This window comes from Typopeltis vanoorti, chromosome 1 (genome assembly GCF_054136105.1).
Source record: "Typopeltis vanoorti isolate ZY-2024b chromosome 1, IOZ_Tvanoo_1.0, whole genome shotgun sequence".
Lineage (NCBI taxonomy): Eukaryota > Metazoa > Arthropoda > Arachnida > Uropygi > Thelyphonidae > Typopeltis > Typopeltis vanoorti.
The window spans coordinates 172,008,687-172,029,145 of record NC_143549.1 but is presented as its reverse complement, the minus strand read 5'-3'; the positions used below and the strand labels follow the sequence as shown (position 1 = coordinate 172,029,145).

At 33.7% G+C, this 20,459-nt stretch overlaps 1 protein-coding gene across 1 annotated transcript in view; it reads right to left on the bottom strand.

Annotated features, from left to right (window-relative positions):
• The window catches only part of Dhc93AB (Dynein heavy chain at 93AB), a 1,274,973-nt gene extending 1,255,983 nt beyond the window's left edge, over window positions 1-18,990 (bottom strand). The window contains exons 1-2 of the mRNA XM_090403805.1: window positions 18,640-18,990; window positions 1,830-2,023 (exon numbers count right to left, since the gene is read on the bottom strand). Of these exons, the coding sequence (XP_090259931.1) occupies window positions 1,830-2,023; window positions 18,640-18,990 (545 nt within the window). The remainder of the gene's footprint in view (window positions 1-1,829; window positions 2,024-18,639) is intronic.
• Between the last annotated feature and the right edge of the window lie 1,469 nt (window positions 18,991-20,459).

The window sequence follows — 20,459 nt, the reverse complement described above, 5'->3', positions numbered from 1 at the left end:
AACTGCATACTTGTCTTTTGTAAACGATGAACATGCGTTAAGCTTATTCTTGAAATCAGAATGAAAAGCCTATTAAAATCACATACAGTTCAGTTAAAATATTATCATCATCATCATCACCATCATATTTTGACTGGACTGTAGATGTAATGTTGCTGTCAGAACTGGCGCTATGCGTCATGGACCCTATGAGACTTTTGACAGTTGCAGAAAATATGCTGTACCACACCATCAGGATTTCTTCACGAAGAACTGTGAGAGTTCTGGGTGGAGGATTCAATCGCATGATCGCTCGACCCACGTAATCCCAAAGATGTTATATGGGATTCAAATATGGTGAATTCGAAAGTCAGTATCGTGTTTGGCAAACCACTCTCGAACAATACAGGCAACCTGGCACAGCGAATTATCTCGATGGAATGGAACACATGTATGGTACCTGGAAAGACAGATACTATGAAGGGATATCTGATCAGCTTTAATGGATAGGTACTTTGTAGTACTCATAGTGAAGTCTAGGATGAGATCCTCATATCATAACACTGCTGCCTCCTACCTGTTTGTACTAGACCATGACATCGGGGTGATTTCTTTCCCCAAGCTTTCGGCTAACCCTCCACCTAATGGCAAATGACATAATCAGAAACGAGAACTATCCGAAAAAGCAACTTTTTTCTTTCAGTTTTCAATGGTCGAATGACTTTCTCAAATAAAAATCTAGATGTAATCTTTGATGATTAGTTGTAAGCAAGGGTACCTTGAATGGGTGCTGCTTCTGGGGTCCATAAGGAGGAGAGTAACATCGAGCGTGATCTAGGAAACACCACAATTCATCCTGTAACATTCCAACATCAGCTATTCTACGTTGAATGGGTGTCTATTTCGGAGGTCCATATGGAGGAAAGTTCAACTGTGAGCTAAGAAAAAACCACACTTTTTCACGTTACATTCCACAGTCAACGCATTCCAACTGTTTCTTTTCTATAGTGCTTGAACAAAGCCAGATAACTTACATTCTTTAGCCATTGTTGTATACCACAATTGATGAATTGTGGTATACAACAATGGCCTGACAACTGTTGTTCTGACCAATATTCTTTTACTCTTGAAACGTCAGCATAGCACTTCGTGAACAGTGGATATTGGCAGTATCCCTGATACTTACTATCCTTCAATACTTACAATCCTGCCTTTTTCAAAAGCATCATTGTAGAGTACCTAAAGAATTACGACCCTTCTCCACGTCTATCACAAACTTCAAACTTCAGTACGTCGTTGCACAACTTTGGTATCAAGTATACTTGGCTTTCATCGTGATACAAATGTCACCTGTCTGAGTGGAATAGCTAGTTTTGAAATATCGGCGTTCGGCATATATTTTAAAACGGACTGTGCACATTATTTAACCATTATATGATAAAACTTCCTCGTCCTCTGGATTGCCTTCTCTAAGAGCTTCACTGCAGAACAAAAACCAGCCACTTCTTTACAGTGGGCCAGCCTACTAGAACGTACCATACCAAGTAATGCAGCTATATATTTTAGAGACAAAATGACAACCACGGATGTTGTGTGTGTGTGTGTGTGTGTGTGTGTGTGTGTGTGTGTGTGTGTGTGTGTGTGTGTGTGTGTGTGTGTGTGATTTTTTTCGAAATATATATATATATATATATATTTATTTATTTATTCTATTTCTGATATGGAGAAGAGTCGAAAAAAATTTCCAATAATCCATTAAGCATTTTATTTTAATACTTAATCATTATTGATTTTCACGAATATGTCTTCACATTTCTTTTAAAAATGGTGATGACCCTCGAAAAACTCACCTGGAATCATTTTGACAAAACTGCTGTAACTGCTCACTTTCTACTGGAACAGGAAGGACAGTTTTCCCTTTTTGACTTGCTACTGCTTTAGATACACCACTTTTAAACTTCTGAACGGTACGCACAACATCCTGTGTCACCACCTGTGACCAGTCTCTATGAAAGTCTGGGTTACACAAAACTGGAACCATTCCCTTGAATGAAAGCAAACAAACAAAATACAGTTCGCATAAAGACAAAGCACAATATTAATTATAATCTATCTATGCATACCACACCGCCTTACTATAATAAGATACGCAATTATAGTGTACATTTTTGAAGAAAACAATAATCTCGACTGAAATTTGTATAATTATCCTAACATCTATGAACTTGAAGATTCACAGATAAATAGAAATTGATATCTACAAACTTGTTGTGTGAGCAAACAATAATGAATTCTCTCCATGGAGTATCATTTTGTCATGGTGGAGAGATTTGTCATAATATATCCGACAACAAAATAACCGATACGTACGTTGCAAAAGAAAACCCTTGCACGGCCAATTTCTTCGAGAGACTGAGGAAAATATTGACATGATCAAGACATGGCAATGCCACAGTATTGATATATTTAAAAAGAAACAGGATTAATTGTTGTCACTCAAGAATAAACATTACAAACTAATGCAATAATAATAATAATAATAATAATTGAAGACATGAAGAATAACAGCAAATGCAGATTATGAAATCAGAAAGATAAGAATATCGATCATCTGATCAATGCCTGCAGCAAGATCGCCCAAACTGATTATATATACCGCCTTGATCGAGTGACCAAAATAATGCACTGGCGTGTATGCAAAAAATATGGTTTTCCTACTTCTGATAACAGCATAAAATAGAAACAGTATTAATAAACCAAACAGTAAAAATTATCCGGGACTTTAGAATTCAAACTAATCGGCCTTTGGAACACAATATACCTGACATACAATTATTGAACATCCACAAGTTACATCGCAGTACCCACTGATAGCAACAAAAAACAATTGGAAAATAAATTACCAAATATCGAAATTTGGCAATCGAAGTTGGCAGGCTGTAACTGAAAAACACGAAAGTCATAACAGTTGTTATCGGTGCACTTGGTGCGATTTCAAAGAAGCTATTTACAAGAATTCAACATCAATCTGATCTAAAAATACGGCACTACTCGGAATAGTCAATATTTAACGACACTACCTAAGAAATTATTATTAGAATCTTCGGTAGAATTTGAAAATTTTCAGTATCATCGGTCATATTGTTGTTTGAATTATATCTTGTTTTGACTGTGTATCGAATGTCTGAATAGTCATAATAATATTCTCCATGCAGCAACACCACCTAAGAGATGGTAGGAGCTATGCTGGCGGTAGCATAGTTACCATCAGGACCTTCCAAGCTAAACAGGCCTTAGCACAGGAGAGTAGTATGGGTGCCAGTTCTGACAAGATCAAGATAAGATAAGGAATCGTGACGTGATTGGTTGTTGAGATGATGACGTAATTTTTTGTGTGTGACGTCATTAGTTTGGAAAGTTTGGAATTTACCTGGGGGCATATGTGTCAATGGCTTCACTTCTTGTGTTTTGGTTCGCGTATGGAACTATGGGTGATGGTTGGGATAAGGATTCGTGTCGTGATTGGTGGGACACTTTGAACAAGATCAACATCAAGATAAGATAAGGAATCGTGTCGTGGGTGTGTGTGTTGTTTTCAGAAGTAGATAAATGACGTCATTTGTTGTTGTTGTCAATACGTGACGAAATATGTTAGTTGTAAATAAGTGACGTTATGGTTTTGAATTGAAAGGAAAATATATTAGTGGATAAGGAACCGTGTCATGATTGGCGAGACACTTCTGACCAGACCAAGATCAAGATAAGATAAGGAATCGCGACATGGATGTGTTGTTATCAAATGAGTATAAGTGATGTAATTTGTTAGTTGTAAATACGTGACATTATTGTTTTGAATGAAAAAGGAAAAAGATATATTAGTGAATACGCATTCGCGTCATGATTGGTGGGATATTATGAAACAAATAGGGGTAGGGTGAAAGGGGAAGCGATGTCAGTATCCTGGATGTGTGTTGTTATGAGTTGTAGATAAGTAATTGGTGTGCGTATGGTATAATGGGTGATGGATAGTGATGAGATAATGTTTGGAAATGTTTGGAATTTCTCTGGGGGCCCCTCATCTCAGGGACATCAAGTGGTGTGTTTGGATCACTTAGAGTATTGTGTGTGTGTGATGTTTAGAGATAAGGAATTGTGATGTTTTGTGTTTGGAAATTTCTGGGGAACATTTGTCACTCTGTGATATCACATGGTGTTTTGGTTTGCCTATGGAATTGTGGGCAATGTTTTTGAGATACAATATCTTGCAATTTTTCCAGGGTGAAACACATCGTCATTCTCATCATGTTTTGTCTTTAGTTGTCTATAGATGGCTGTACTAATTATTCAATTCATTTTGAGGTATTTCTTTCCTGTTAAAGGGTAGGAATTCTTAGATTAGAGTCATGATGGCGACAGTGATTAGACATTTCTGAATAATTTAATTATATGCTGGTGTCCCGCAAACACACACACACGTTAGACATGAAAAGTTGCTAATGTATCCATGTTGATACTCTAATATGTACCTTATCATTATTCTTATGAAAAAAAAACTATTCAGTATTAGAATTACGCTTACCAAAACATAGCAGTGATTATTGAAAGTACATTTATCAATTATGTTTAAGTTAAAAAAAAAAATAATAACTTACATTTCTTTCCAGAATGGGAACATCTTGCTACTATCCAGTTTTTCTGAATAATCCAAATTCTTGATTTTTAACATATATTCCCAGCACAGAACACAAACACAAGTCTGAAAATGCAGCTGACTTTTTCATTACAGGTTACTGGGGCTCATATTTATTCACAGCACAAAAATACACAACACATAGGAGTTGAAAGATATTTCTGTAAATAACCAGAAAAGCTAGTTGACTACTTAATTTAGATTACCATCCGATTGGTTCTCGGTATCAATTCTTTCCCACAGTTGCTCATGTTATGTTTTCCCAAGCTTGGTGGGAAAGTCTATGTGCTGTTTTGTTTAGGGTAAGTATTACTTCCGGTTTAGAATTCTGAATGCTGTTAGAGTATGGAATTCTGACAAGTAAAATGATTTTTTTTAAATTGATTGTTATTTTCTCTATTTTACTTTTAAAATTCAGTTTAACTACATATTCTAACAAAATAACTGAGCAAAATTAATAAATAAATAAAATGTATGTGAATTTATTGTCCAACACTGTAGATTTCTCATTAAGTCTTATCTTAAAGATATCTCTCTTATCCAGTCGCTAAATTGTTGTACATAGGTGAGAAATCGTGTATTTAGGTTGGAACTCTCGGCTCCCATGGGAAATTATTGCTGTAGTAAATTAATGCTTACATATATTTCTTTAAACCAATATGACTATTAATTTTACCTTTGATTCCTTGTGCTCATAACCTATTTCTGTAACTGGAATTTATTTTTTTGTTAATTTTTTTCTTTAGCATTAGTGATTTTAAGTAAAGGATATGAGACAAACAAGGTTTTAAACTTTCTGCGGCGTTTTCGTTTGGAAACTTCTTTTGCCAGCACAACAAATAAATTGTTATTTCTAATTATTTCAAATGAATATTAGCTCTGAAATATATACTTTGTTAATTTCTACATTACCTTTTATTTTAATGTAATATTATTAACAAATTATATTTACTGAATCTAACATACAGAAATTAAATAAAGTGAAAAAGACAGTAATTTTTTCCCCTTTTTCTTCTGATTTAACATTTGCACTGATGCTCACAGTGTATGATTTGCCACTGGTGCTTATGCGTAATTCGTGTGTTTCTTCGCCATGTGACATTTCAGAACAAGTTGAACTATGGTTTTTACTTAGCTCAAGTATGTAAAACTCATTTCCTTTAATTCACTGTTGTCCTCTTAGCTCGACATTTATATCAGAGTAGAGATATTTATATATATATTTTAACGCAATTATTATATTAGATATTCTTTCCGATACAAATAAATAATTATTTATGCTTATTCCAAATGAAAATTAGCTCAGAAAGAAAGAAAGAAAGAAAGAAAAATTGTTTCAAATGAATATTAGCTCTGAAATATATACTTTGTTAATTTCTACATTACCTTTTATTTTAATGTAATATTATTAACAAATTATATTTACTGAATCTAACATACAGAAATTAAATAAAGTGAAAAAGACAGTAATTTTTTCCCCTTTTTCTTCTGATTTAACATTTGCACTGATGCTCACAGTGTATGATTTGCCACTGGTGCTTACGCGTAATTCGTGTGTTTCTTCGCCATGTGACATTTCAGAACAAGTTGAACTATGGTTTTTACTTAGCTCAAGTATGTAAAACTCATTTCCTTTAATTCACTGTTGTCCTCTTAGCTCGACATTTATATCAGAGTAGAGATATTTATATATATATTTTAACGCAATTATTATATTAGATATTCTTTCCGATACAAATAAATAATTATTTATGCTTATTCCAAATGAAAATTAGCTCAGAAAGAAAGAAAGAAAGAAAGAAAAATTGTAAAGAAAAAAATGTTTACCCACAAATAAATATTATGATCACAGCAAACAAGAAATTCATCAGCATTTTCACAGTTTTGAAATTCATGCATATATTGTTTACATCAATTGGTATCATTTAAATGAAGAATGGGTCTGGCTTAAGTTCGTTAATGTTTTTTTATTTTTCTCTTCCAATGGCAAGTATTTTTGATATATGCATGTTGTTTCACTTGTTATCTGCATGCTACGATACCTTTTTATTTTTTTTGTCACTTTTCAAGTGAAATATTCTTCACTAAATTTCTGCCTATTAATTTAATACCCATTTCCTTTTGCTTCCAGAAGTTGACACAGTCGCACTGAGTGGATTTTAAAAATCCACTCAGTGAAAAAAAAGTCTCTGGTTAGTTTGTGGCATGAAATTTCACAAGGAGAAAAAATGCGTTTTTTTTTCCTCCAAAGTTATCAGTATCAGTTGGAAGTGACATCAGTGAAAGATATCTGCAAATGAGGAGCTCACTCATCTCCACTAGGCTGAGCAAACATTTTCTGGAGGACAGTGGGATGAGGGGTTAGAGTATGCAGTGGGGGATCATTGCAGGAACGCATTTCTTTCTTTTTTTGCTCTGCATTTATCAGTATCAGTTGGAGGGTTTTTTCCCCTCCAAAGTTATCAGTTGGAAGTGACATTACTAAAAGATATCTGCAAATGATGAGCTTGCTCATGTCCACTAGCCTGAACAGACATCTTCTGGAAGAGAAGGGGAGCATTGCAGGGAAGACCTCTGTCATCCTCTTGATGACCTTTTCACTTCCACCACCTAATGCTATTTTTTTCCCATCCCAACAATTTCGGACATATGAGTGAGAGAAACAGTCACATGGTCTAACATCAAAAACAATCTTTGAGGATAAAATACTTAACATAATAAGGACAAATAATATAGAATACCCTTTGAGCCACAGAGATAAGATTTGCCCTATGATGTCTCAAAGTAAAATAATCCCACATCAACATCATATCCAACAGCATGTAGAAACATGTCCATGAATCATCTGTGCGAAAGTTTCATTTTGGAAGGAATGGTCAGGGTTAAGTGTCAGGTAAACAGTACTATAAGGAAAAACAAACAATTTAAGTGTCTTTGCAGTTAACGCAATTTGTTCATCCAGTGCAGGTATCATAATGTGTTGTGGTGTTTTGTATCCAGGAAAGTAAAGTAAAATAATGGGTGAGGCACAAAAGTCATTGAAATTGTCTTTCTTCAGGAAAATAGCATGAGACAAAACTCTTGACATAGCTCTAAAAGTATGGAAGCCGATTATTATTTTAGAAGACATGCACATTGTGATGTATTTATCCAGGACCACTTTGGAAAAGTTACGCAGGAAGTGGTCTGATATCCTCGGCTACTTGCAAAGAAGAGTTGACTACGAAATGGACCTTGGTGAGTGTTATATTCTGAAATGTCAAGATGGGGAACTAATACTTGATGATACAGGAGCTGATGGAAGTAAAGTTTTTTCTATTTTCGAAAATCTGAACTGTTAGAATTTGGTTGTTTTACAGAGAGACAGCAGATAATTAACCCAAAAACTTGACTTAAACTCTTAAAGTTTGGTATAGAAAAAATGTTTGTACTCTTCAGATAACAAATATACAAATTTTACCTTTCCCCACACAAAGTAAGATAAAAACACACCAACAGTATATCCAACAGCATGCGAAAACATGTTGTTGAGTCATCTGCACAAAAGGTTCATTTTTGAAGGAACGGTCAGGGTAGGGCATAGTAAGGGTAAACAGTACTATAAGAAAAACCATAGAGTCGAGTGAGTTTGGACTTAAGGTAATCGTTCATCCACTGCAGCTGCTGTTTTGTGTTGTGGTGTTTAGTGTTTGGTAATGTAAAAATAATGGGTAAGCCACAAAATTCTTTGAAAGTTTCTTTGTGAAAAGTTCTAATTGTTTAAAATTTTGTAACAGAAAGTTAATATAAAATATAAGATCAGAGCTAATAATCACTGAAATAATAATAAAAATAATAATAATAAATATTTATTTGTGGTGCCATATGAAGTAATCTAAGAAGAAGAAGAATGAAGGAAAACGATTATGAAAAATCGAGAGTGGGTGAAAAATATGAATTTTCAGTTATCATTGGAATAATTGATTATCAATTTCTTTTCAATGAGACTTCAAATTTATTTCCTAAAGAAATGTGTATTTCTGATGGAATTATTGTAAGATATGCATTGACAAAATCACCTTGTATTTGGAAAGTATTACTTGAAAGAGTTAAAAAACAGAATTCTTAGTTAATAAAATATAACTGAAGTGGGAAATTGGTTCACTATCTCTGGACAAACTAAGAAATTGGATGATAGAATCAACATGCAAATATCAAATACTACTTGCCAAAGGAAGAGAAAAATCAAAAACATTAACGATTTTAATAGGGAGGCCTGTTCTTGATTTAAATGAAATTGGATGCCCAAAACATGAAAACATAAACGTGTACATTTAAATGCTTTTGGAAACATAACAAAAGATTCTGTGCTTTTAATAATGCTCAGAAATATATGTATTGGTTTCGTTAATTTTTTACTACAGTAATAAATTCCCAATGATCACCAAATGAAAATTAACTTTCAGATGAGAGTCACAATGTCAAAAACCACATGATGGCAATTCCACAAGCATGGGGAGAACCTTTGAACAACAGTGCAAATTTAACAATAAGAAGATTAAGGAACAAAAATAGATTATGTTTTTCACATTATTTATTTTCTGTATGTTAGATTCAGTAAATACAATTTGTAAATAATATTTCATTCAAATAAAATATGCAAATTTAAATGAACAAACTGGTTATCGTTGATCTGTTATACAAATTTAAGTAAGACCATAACAATTATTTCCCCTTGTGAAATTTCATGCCACCTTTTTTTGAAAATCCACTCAGTGAAACTGTGTCAACACTTGGAAGCAAAAGGAAATGGGTATTAAATTAATAGGCAGAAATTTAGTGAAGAATATTTCACCTGAAAAGTGACAAAAAAAATAAAAAAGTATCGTAGCATGCAGATAACAAGTGAATCAACATGCATATATCAAAAAATACTCGCCATTGGAAGAGAAAAATAAAAAAACATTAACGAACTTGATATCCCCCATTCTTCATTTAAATGATATCAATTGATGAAAACAATATGTGGATAAATTTCAAAACTTTGAAAATGCTGACGAATTTCTTGTTTGCTGTGATCATAAATATTTATTTGAAGGTAAACATTTTTTTTCTTTACAATTTTCTTTCTTTCTTTCTTACTTTCTGAGCTAATTTTCATTTGAAATAAGAATAAATAATTATTTATTTGTATCGGAAAGAATATCTAATATAATAATTGTGTTAATATATATATATATATATATATATATATCCCTACTCTGATATAAATATCGAGCTAAGAGGACAACAGTGAATTGGGACTAAAGGAAATGAGTTTTACATACTTGAGCTAAGTAAAAACCATAGTTCAACTTGTTCTGAAATGTCACATGGCGAAGAAACACACGAATTACGCGTAAGCACCAGTGGCAAATCATACACTATGAACATCAGTGCAAATGTTAAATCAGAAGAAAAAGGGGAAAAAATTACTGTCTTTTTCATTTTATTTAATTTCTGTATGTTAGATTCAGTAAATATAATTTGTTAATAATATTACATTAAAATAAAAGGTAATGTAGAAATTAACAAAGTATATATTTCAGAGCTAATATTCATTTGAAATAATTAGAAATAACAATTTATTTGTTGTGCTGGCAAAAGAAGTTTCCAAACGAAAACGCTGCAGAAAGTTTAAAACCTTGTTTGTCTCATATCCTTTACTTAAAATCACTAATGCTAAAGAAAAAAATTAACAAAAAAATAAATTCCAGTTACAGAAATAGGTTATGAGCACAAGGAATCAAAGGTAAAATTAATAGTCATATTGGTTTAAAGAAATATATGTAAGCATTAATTTACTACAGCAATAATTTCCCATGGGAGCCGAGAGTTCCAACCTAAACACACGATTTCTCACCTATGTACAACAATTTGGCGACTGGATAAGAGAGATATCTTTAAGATAAGACTTAATGAGAAATCTACAGTGTTGGACAATAAATTCACATACATTTTATTTATTTATTAATTTTGCTCAGTTATTCTGTTAGAATATGTAGTTAAACTGAATTTTAAAAGTAAAATAGAGAAAATAACAATCAATTTGAAAAAAATCATTTCACTTGTCAGAATTCCATACTCTAACAGCATTCGGAATTCGGAACTGGAAATATCACTTACCCTAAACAAAATGGCGCTAGACTTTCCCACCAAGTTTGGGAAAACAGCATGAGAACTGTGGGAAAGAATTAATACAGAGAATCAATCGGATATTAATCTAAATTAAGTAGTCAACTAGCTTTTCTGGTTATTTACAGAAATATCTTTCAACTCCTATGTTTTTTGTATCTTTGTGCTGTGAATATATGATAGCCCCAGTAACCTATAATGAAAAAGTCAACTGCATTTTTAGATTTGTGTTTGTGTTCTGTGCTGTGAATATATGTTAAAAATCAAGAATTTCGAATATTCAGAAAACCTGGATAGTACCAAGATGTTCCCATTCTGGAAAGAAATGTAAGTTAATTTTTTTAACTTAAACATAACAATTGATAATTGTAATTTCAATAATAACTGCTCGTATGTTTTGGTAAGTATAATTCTAATACTGAATAGTTTTTTTTTCATAAGAATAATCATAGGGTACATATTAGAGTATCAACATGGATACATCAGCAACTTTTCATGTGTAATGTGTGTGTGTTTGCGGGACACCAGCATATAATTAAATTATTCAGAAATGTCTAATCACTGTCGCCATCACGACTCTAATCTAAGAATTCCTACCCTTTAACAGGAAAGAAATACCTCAAAATGAATTGAATAATTAGTACAGCCATCTATAGACAACTAAAGACAAAACATGATGAGAATGACGATGTGTTTCACCCTGGAAAAATTGCAAGATATTGTATCTCAAAAACATTGCCCACAATTCCATAGGCAAACCAAAACACCATGTGATATCACAGAGTGACATATGTTCCCCAGAAATTTCCAAACACAAAACGTCACGATTCCTTATCTCTAAACATCACACACACACAATACTCTAAGTGATCCAAACACACCACATGATGTCCCTGAGATGAGGGGACCCTAGAGAAATTCCAAACATTTCCAAACATTATCTTATCACTATCCATCACCCATTATACCATACGCACACCAATTACTTATCTACAACTCATAACAACACACATCCAGGATACTGACATCGCTTCCCCTTTCACCCTACCCCTATTTGTTTCATAATATCCCACCAATCACAACGCGAATGTGTATCCACTAATACATCTCCCTTTTTCATTCAAAACAATAATGTCACTTATTTTCAACTAACAAATTACATCACTTATATTCATCTGATAACAACACATCCATGTCACGATTCCTTATCTTATCTTGATCTTGGTCTGGTCAGAAGTGTCCCACCAATCACAACATGATTCCTTATCCACTAATATATCTTCCTTTCCATTCGAAACCATAATGTCACTTATTTACAACTAACAAATTACGTCACTTATTGACAACAACAAATGACATCACTTATCTACTTCTGAAAACAACACACCCACGACACGATTCCTTATCTAATTTTGATCTTGATCTTGTTCATAGTGTCCCACCAATCACGACAGGAATCCTTTTCTCTACCATCACCCATAATTCCATACGCAAACCAAAACTCAAGAAGTGAAGCTATTGACACATATGCCCCAGGGAAATTCCAAACTTTCCAAACTCGTGACGTCACACACAAACAAAATTACGTCATCATCTCAACAACCAATCACGTCACGATTCCTTATCTTATCTTGATCTCGATCTTGTCAGAAGTGGCACTCATCTGAAATGCGACAGGAAAAAGTAGAACAATTAAAATTAAATAACGAAAGAAATTGATTTTATCTGAAAACAAGATGATTATGCAAGTATATCATGAATCAAATCCAACCCCCAAGTGGAATACTATAAGCTGATGTATGGAATTTGGAAACAGAGATTTCCTGATACAAGGAGTCACTGGGCAAGGCTAAATGGATTGACTAAAATGTATTGTAAGAAACAAAGTTTTCAATAATGCAGAACTTGATTTCAAAGACAGATTGTTATGGAATCTCATCAAGAACTTGAGGCAGCTGCAAGACTTATGCAAACACTTCATGTAAATATCTTGAATTCAGATAATCCAAATAATATCTAGCAAATCACTTGAATGCTACACAAGAAGAACTGAGATGTATGATTGCAGAACAAATGCAGAACATCGGAGGAAGACAGCGACTACCGAAACTGAAACAAAGCCGAAGACAGGATCTAGCTACAAATTGAACAACATCAACTTGGTAATAGAAACAATTTCTACAAAAATAGTTGGAGAAACAATCAGCTGATATACATTGCTGCAGTTGTAGTTAAAAAAGAACTTGGTTATACAATAAAACATATTAATAAACCAAAAAGAGGAAATGAGGAAAACCTGAAAATGGAAATTACGTTTAGAATCAAAAACAAACAAACTTCGAGCAGATGCTAGTAATTAAAAAAAAAATTTAAAACAAGGAAAACTTAAACGATCAAGAGCAGCCTCGCAACGCGATGCAACCTTCAACAAAATCGATAAGTGAAGGCAGAAAAATTAAAACAAAGAATTGTGGCCACAGCAAAATAAAAAATATTCGCTATATTCAATACAGGCAAAACATTTAATTCAGAATAAACCAGCATCACTTTTATCGAACAAACCAGCATCAGTTTAACCAAAATATTGATGGGAAATCATAACACAATATTGAACACCGAAATGCAGAAGAAAACTCAAGTTCGGGAAGTAGCTCTAGGATAATCCAAAAGAACATAATGAAAATCTAACTGAATTAAAGATGTTGATAAACAATTGAACAACACTCAGATGGAAGACCTTGTCATAACCACAGAAATGATCCAAAGGCAAGCAAAGAAAATGAAGCACTGGAGTGCACCAGGCAAAAACGAACTGTATAGATTTTTGGCTTGAATGCTTACCCATCATTCATGCTCGATTGGCTCAACAATTTAACAACCAATTACAAGCAGACTCAATTGAAGAGCGGATGACAACCGTAAGGGTAATTCTGATTTCGAAGAACAAAGAAAAAGATGCGTTTTCAAGTAATTACCACCCAATAACTTGCCTCTCAACAACATTTAAGTTACTCACTGGACGTCTATCAACTTTGATTAGACAATATTTATCACTGCAACAAATACCTATTGATCAAAAGGGGTGTTTCAGAAAATCCAGAGAAAAAAGGCCAATTGTTAATTGACAAAAATGATTTTGCAAAATTCGAAAAGACAAAAAGCCAACTGATATATGGCATGGATTGATTACAGGAAGCATTCAACTCTTTGGCACATAGTTGGATTATAAAATGTTTAGAAATTTTGGAGTGAGTAAAGACATCAGAAATTTCCTAACCGCATTCAGGCGCACTTGGAAAATTCAGTTAATAATCAATAGAGATAATCTGGGTAGAGTGAATATCAAGAGAGGAATTTTTCAAGGTGACTCACTATCAACTTTATTGTTCATCCTAGCACTGATTCCTCTAACATTAATTCTAAAGAAAACTAGTTTTGGATATCAAACATGAAAGCAAGGATGAAAAATCTTTCATTCTTTATATATGGATGACCTTAAGCTATACGGAAAATCATCCAGATATTGATGCACTGTTCGATACATTCCGTATCATCCGAGAAGTCATTTGTGTGGAATTCAGACTTGAGAAAGGTGCAATACTCTATAGTTGGAGGGAAAATAACAGGCAATAATGGAATAAAATTTGCAGATGGAGTGAAAATTAAAAACTTGCTACAGCACGAATCGCATAAATAAATAGGAATTCAGATGCCGTTTTAAGTTCAGAAGTAAAAACTAAAACAGTGAATGAATGAATATCTCAAAAGTGTTATAAAAGTTCTAAAGCCCAAGCTGAATGGCCGCAACACTGTAACAGTCATCAATACTAAAGAAAACTAGTTTTGGAAAACTAGCCTTCCCTATAATCAGATATACAGCAAGGATAATTGTTGGACACAAGGAGTGCCGACGACAGGGTGTAGCATAAAGGCAGCCTGTCTCACGGCGCGGCTTAATAAGGGTGCTCGTTCAGCCATATTGCGGTAGGTGCCGTCGCTACGCAATATTATTAATAATTCTAAAGATTATTAATCGTATTGAATATAAACTAACGATTCCTTTTGCGTAGCAAGTGCGCAAAGAAGTTTTGCAAGCTTAAACTGATTAAAAATTATTTGCGAATTACTTGCGAACAGCAATGACCCAAGAAAGATTTGTTTGTCTAGCGACTATATCGATAGAGACGGACATAATTTAAATTTAGAAGAGCTTACAAACAGTTTTATTGTGCGATATCCACGTAGAGCAAATATTTAATTAATATTGTTAATCATTAAAGATTAATTAATATGTAATCATTTCTCTTGTAATAAGAACATAGCAATTGGAGATTTTCTTATATTTTTGTCTTATAATCCTTCAAGGGCAATATTTAACTGTTTGCCTCAGGGCGCGAGCTAATCTGGCGACGACCCTGGGCACAAGCATATTTGGATGCACATGAAAATGACTGTCATGCCTTGCACGCACACGGTGATGTCGATCGGTTATACATACCCAGGAAAAGTGTCGGACGTGATTTTTTGCAAGTGAAGCAAACAGTAGCAGAAGAAATGCGAGCGTTGAATGATTACATCAAGGAAAGTGAACAAAAGATATTAATTGAATGAAAAAGTAGTGAATGTAGTGGATTCCAAAAAAAAAACAGTCACAATAGAGAGAAAAACGAGAAAAAGATGAAAAGGTTGGGAAAATAAAACATTGCATGGTCATATTTGAAACATATTGAAGGGAAAGTTGACATTTGCTTAACCTGTCAATGGTTTCAGCTGGGTACCATTAAAAAAGAGACAGGTCTGATACTTACTGCTCAAGAAAAAGCACCACAAACGAATGCAATAAATGCGAAGATTGAGAAATTCTGTAAGGATAGCAAATGTCGACTGTGCAGAAATGATGAAGAGACAGTGGACCACATAATTAATTCTTGCAGCAAGATTGCCCATATAGACTATAAACAAAGGCATGATCGGATAGCAAAAACTGTACACTGGAGCTTGTATAGGAAATATAGTTTCCCAAGTTGAAAATCCCTTGGAAACACACAGTTGAGAAAGTTATTGAAAATGAAAATGATAAGATATTATGGGACTTTTTGATAGACATGACTGTAGTCGAACAACAGCAAGTGCGGTTCATTGATGTGGCAATACCAGGGGATAGTACATTATGTATCATGCGTCGCCATGATACATAATAAGGAAGAAATGAAAACCATTCATGCAATACGCAAAATGTATGTAAAGCTTAGGAAGCTAAGTTACATACAAGAAAGAAACACAAATGGCATATCGGCATAGAACATGGAAAGCAGCGACTCTCTAATCTGCAGCTTGTAAAGAGATGGGAAAAAGTACCTTTGCAATCTCAGCTTATAATGCAGCCGCTTCAGCAATATTCTGAGAAAAAGATACCGTGTGCTGTCAGCCTATTCACTGAGAGGAAGAATTATAATTAAAAACCACGTAGCAAATCAGCATTCTCTGGCACACACACACTTTCAAAATATTCACGCAACCTAGAGACTGCGTGAATTCCTCTAGGCTGCGTGAATATCCCTACCAAAATTCAATCAGAAACTAGCCTAGCGATTCCTCCCCTCAAATTCATTCAGAAACTACACCATTTCTATTGAGTAAAATTAGAAAATTCTTTCATTCCAAATCTGTTATGCATTCTGAAAGTTACTCTATAACCAGGATGCACGGTGCTTAGTCTATCTTAAAACCAAGATTACATCCTTCAGAATCAGTTTCTTCTTCAAGATGCTACATGTGGAAAAGCTATTTAACTCTTCAATATATTCTACAAAAATCTGCCAGAGTTGAAAATCTACATCTGTTCACAATCCTCAGAATAGTCAGCTAGTATCTTCCTAATATTATAACTTTTACCTATATGCATAATGCTGAAAGGTCAAGAACATTCTTCCCAGTCATGCAAATAGGCATATCACAGATCCAACATCTGCAAATATCTTTCCTACCTGGAACCGAAACAGGGAAAAACCATCCTAAAGTGAAAAACTCTGAAAAATCTACGAAGAAAAAAGAAAAGAAACTCGCAATATAAAGGGTTAAAATTGATAATCATAAGAGACTTTTCAGACCTATACTGTATATATAGCAAAGTGAAAGATTTGGTGCCATACAAAAGAACAACAAATCTTTACAAATCCAGCTCACTGATTCGGAGCATGACATATTCTGTAACATAACTCGAACTCTGAATTATAACTCGAACATATCGAATTCGTTTCAGCTAATTGGAGTTATTAATTTATCAGCTCGAATCATTTTATCAAATTTTGCCAATTTGGGTTTTCCAAAAGTCAGAATAATCTGACTGACACCAAAAATGAATCGCTTGGATATACTCTAATATACATCCTAAATACCAAAAGTCTATCTATTCCTAGTGGAGTTACAGCAATATATTTGTGCTCTGAAAATTGCTTGATAGAAACCCAAATTGGTATGGTTTGAGAAATTTTGAAAGATTCCGACTACCACAGTTCAATAAAAATCCGTCCAGCGAGTGTCCTTGAATTAAAATGTCTGCACTAGTGAAATTATTATTACATGTCCTCCATTGGTCCCGAAGAACGGCTAATGCAGCAAATATGGAACCAATGGTGTCGAAAAATCGATGGTTTACCTGTATATTGGATTTGCGGTTGGGTTTCCAGTGCACTAGTGACAAAAAAAAAAAAAAAATTAAGCTGATTAAAGATAAGAAATGTCACAAGTAGAGTTGAACGATAGGGAGAAGACCATCGGAAACTGTTATATGTAGTCACTACTGCTGATCAGTTTGATAACGTATCAAAGAAAAGCAACAGACTTTTTATTCCAGCCTAAAAAGAGGAGCGGCATATATACCACATACTTTTCAATAATGGACACGGAAACGAGTAAAATTAAACCCTTAGCTGGCACAGTGAAACATGAAAAATTACAATTATTGCTATAGCAACCGAGGAGACTACTTTAAAAAAAATAAATAAATGATATATATATATATATATATATATATATATATATGAATTTCACACATCTGAGGTTGAATTCTCATACACTGGTACATCGAGTGAGCTGAGGTCTAGATAATTTGGAAATTCTGCACTAGGGATCGAACATGGAACATTTTTGAAACCACTGAGGCCTTCAATTAGTAGGGCAGCGGTGGTGTCACTCTGGTTGACGTAATTCATCCGATACTTAAAGATATCCATACTAGTCATGGGTTCGAACACATGGCCTACTGGTTATAGAACAAGCACTATTTACACAGCTGTGTAACTTCTGTATTGATTTTCCTAGTTGTGGGATTAAGAATCGAGATTTCAGGAGAAAAATACTTACTGGATTGCGTAAGCGATTTTTAACTCTAAATAAAGGTATAGAAAAAATTCCACTAACCGCGTCTAGAATCCTCTAATGGTTTTTCTTCTACCAATCTAACAATATGGAAGTTACCAGAAGGTTGTTGCATAGGCATCCTTTATTTTTGAAACTAATCCTAAAATTTCTTACTAAATATACCGAGAAAAAAAAACTTACTAGAATAAAATAATCACGACAAACAAAATTCGAGTGGAAAGTATTAATGATTTTAAAATCAAGTCAGAAGCATCTAACTTGCTTGGTTACCATTTGTTAACCGGAGGAAACATCACCATCATTAATCTGCTGAGTCCATGGAGGATGTAATAATAATAATAATAATAATAATAATAATAATAATAATAATTTATGTTTCAAATTACATGAATGGAGTTTTTCCTTAATTAAAATCTGTAAAATTTTAAACTTACCTCTTTTAAGAAATTCTGAAGCTGATCTAAAGGCGCATTAGAAAGATCTCCGAATGCAAGAATTTCTTTATAGTTTTCAGCAGTAACATGTTCTTTGCGACTTTTAAGCACGTATACAACTTTTCTCCTTATTGGATATGTGCAATGTTCAGAGATAACCAAGTGTCCGATGAGGTTTTCAGTAAACAACAATCTCTCAATTGGTGTATTGTCCAAAAATTCTAGTAATGGTATCTTGTAGTCATCCAGACTTACCATCACGTTCCATTTTTCTGAAGTTGTTTGTAAAGATGTCATAACATAAGCTGCTATGTAATCTACCCTCTTATCTTCACCAAGAGTAACTGCCATGATAATCAAATACAAATAATCAAAATAATACTTTTAGCATATGAGAGTTATAAATTAGATTTTATTAAGTTAATTCTGCAACTCATTTGTCTTCAGATTGCTTTACTTTTAGTTGTAATGAGCTAAAACTTCTGCTGCAACGGATTTTATAAAAGATCTGTAAAAAAGAAAAATAAACGCTGTAAATTTTTAGCATTTATATATTATAGTAAAAAATGTTATGCATTAAGTATTTCATCTATGCTAATTATCTAGAAAATATCTTGAATTTTATGAAGCAAAGCATGAATAAACACATAGTCATTATATTTTTTTCTTTTTTTTCCCCCAGGAGAATATAGACATCTTTATTTTCATGGCTCTACCAGTTCCTCCTTAAAGTGGTCTTAATTTGTCGTTCAAACCGTAACACACACACACACACACACACACACACACACACACACACACACACACACACACACACACACACACACACACACACAGTATTGTTGTGTGTGAAAATTGTTCTACCTTCTCTTTCTTTCATATTCTTATATCTGTTCATTTCTATGTAAAAGTTTTGAATCATATGATTTTATTGGATAATCTGAATAAAAAAATACGTCTTATACTGCCATTTTCAATCAAATCTTGCAATTTAATTAAAAATAAGGAAAACAAGCATTCTTAATCTGTAGAATTAGTATAGTGACAAATGACGTATTAATCCAGGTTTCTATATTCTTCCTCTCACGAGAAATCTCGACCCACTTTCCCTTGTAGTGATTATCTGACAATAATTAACTATTCGTTTTCTCGCTAAACAAGCTGAGGAAGGCATTTCACGAGGATTATGGGATCGTCTTCCGCTATTTATTTTTGTTTTCTGTTTTCGAGAACCGTCCTAATTTTATACTTTTTTCCCTTATCCCTATTTGTCCAGGAACAGTGGCTTTTCTTTTCCAGACTTTTCTGCTCTTTCGTTTTTACCATTGGAATGGGATGCTTGGTCTTCATTCGCCTGCTCATGTTCATTACTCAGCTTTAAACAAGATTCCAAGAATCCCTTCTCCATCACGAAAACAAGCTTCTAGACTTACATCCACTGTCGCAGCATATCATGGTCAAGTCAAATGACCTGATTAGGAGAATCTATGAAACTGCTATTTGCGTCTAAAAGGACGATGGTCATGACTTTGACTAATCCATGCAACATTTCAAGAAGGTAAACAATTCCGCTGAATACACATTACCAGTACTACCAGACTCCCCCCCCCCTCTCTCTCTCTCTCTAGCAATATAGTCTAATATGTCTTCTAATAATCTCTTTACAAATTAGAGTTCTTTTTCTTGGAGTGTGATGACAACTCTCGCCATGATTATTACTTATTATAATCAAATTATGCTTGATATTGTAATGCATTTCTGTAAATTAACTGTATATGTTCTGAGATCAGTGAAGAAACACTTGGGTAGCACAGTCGAAA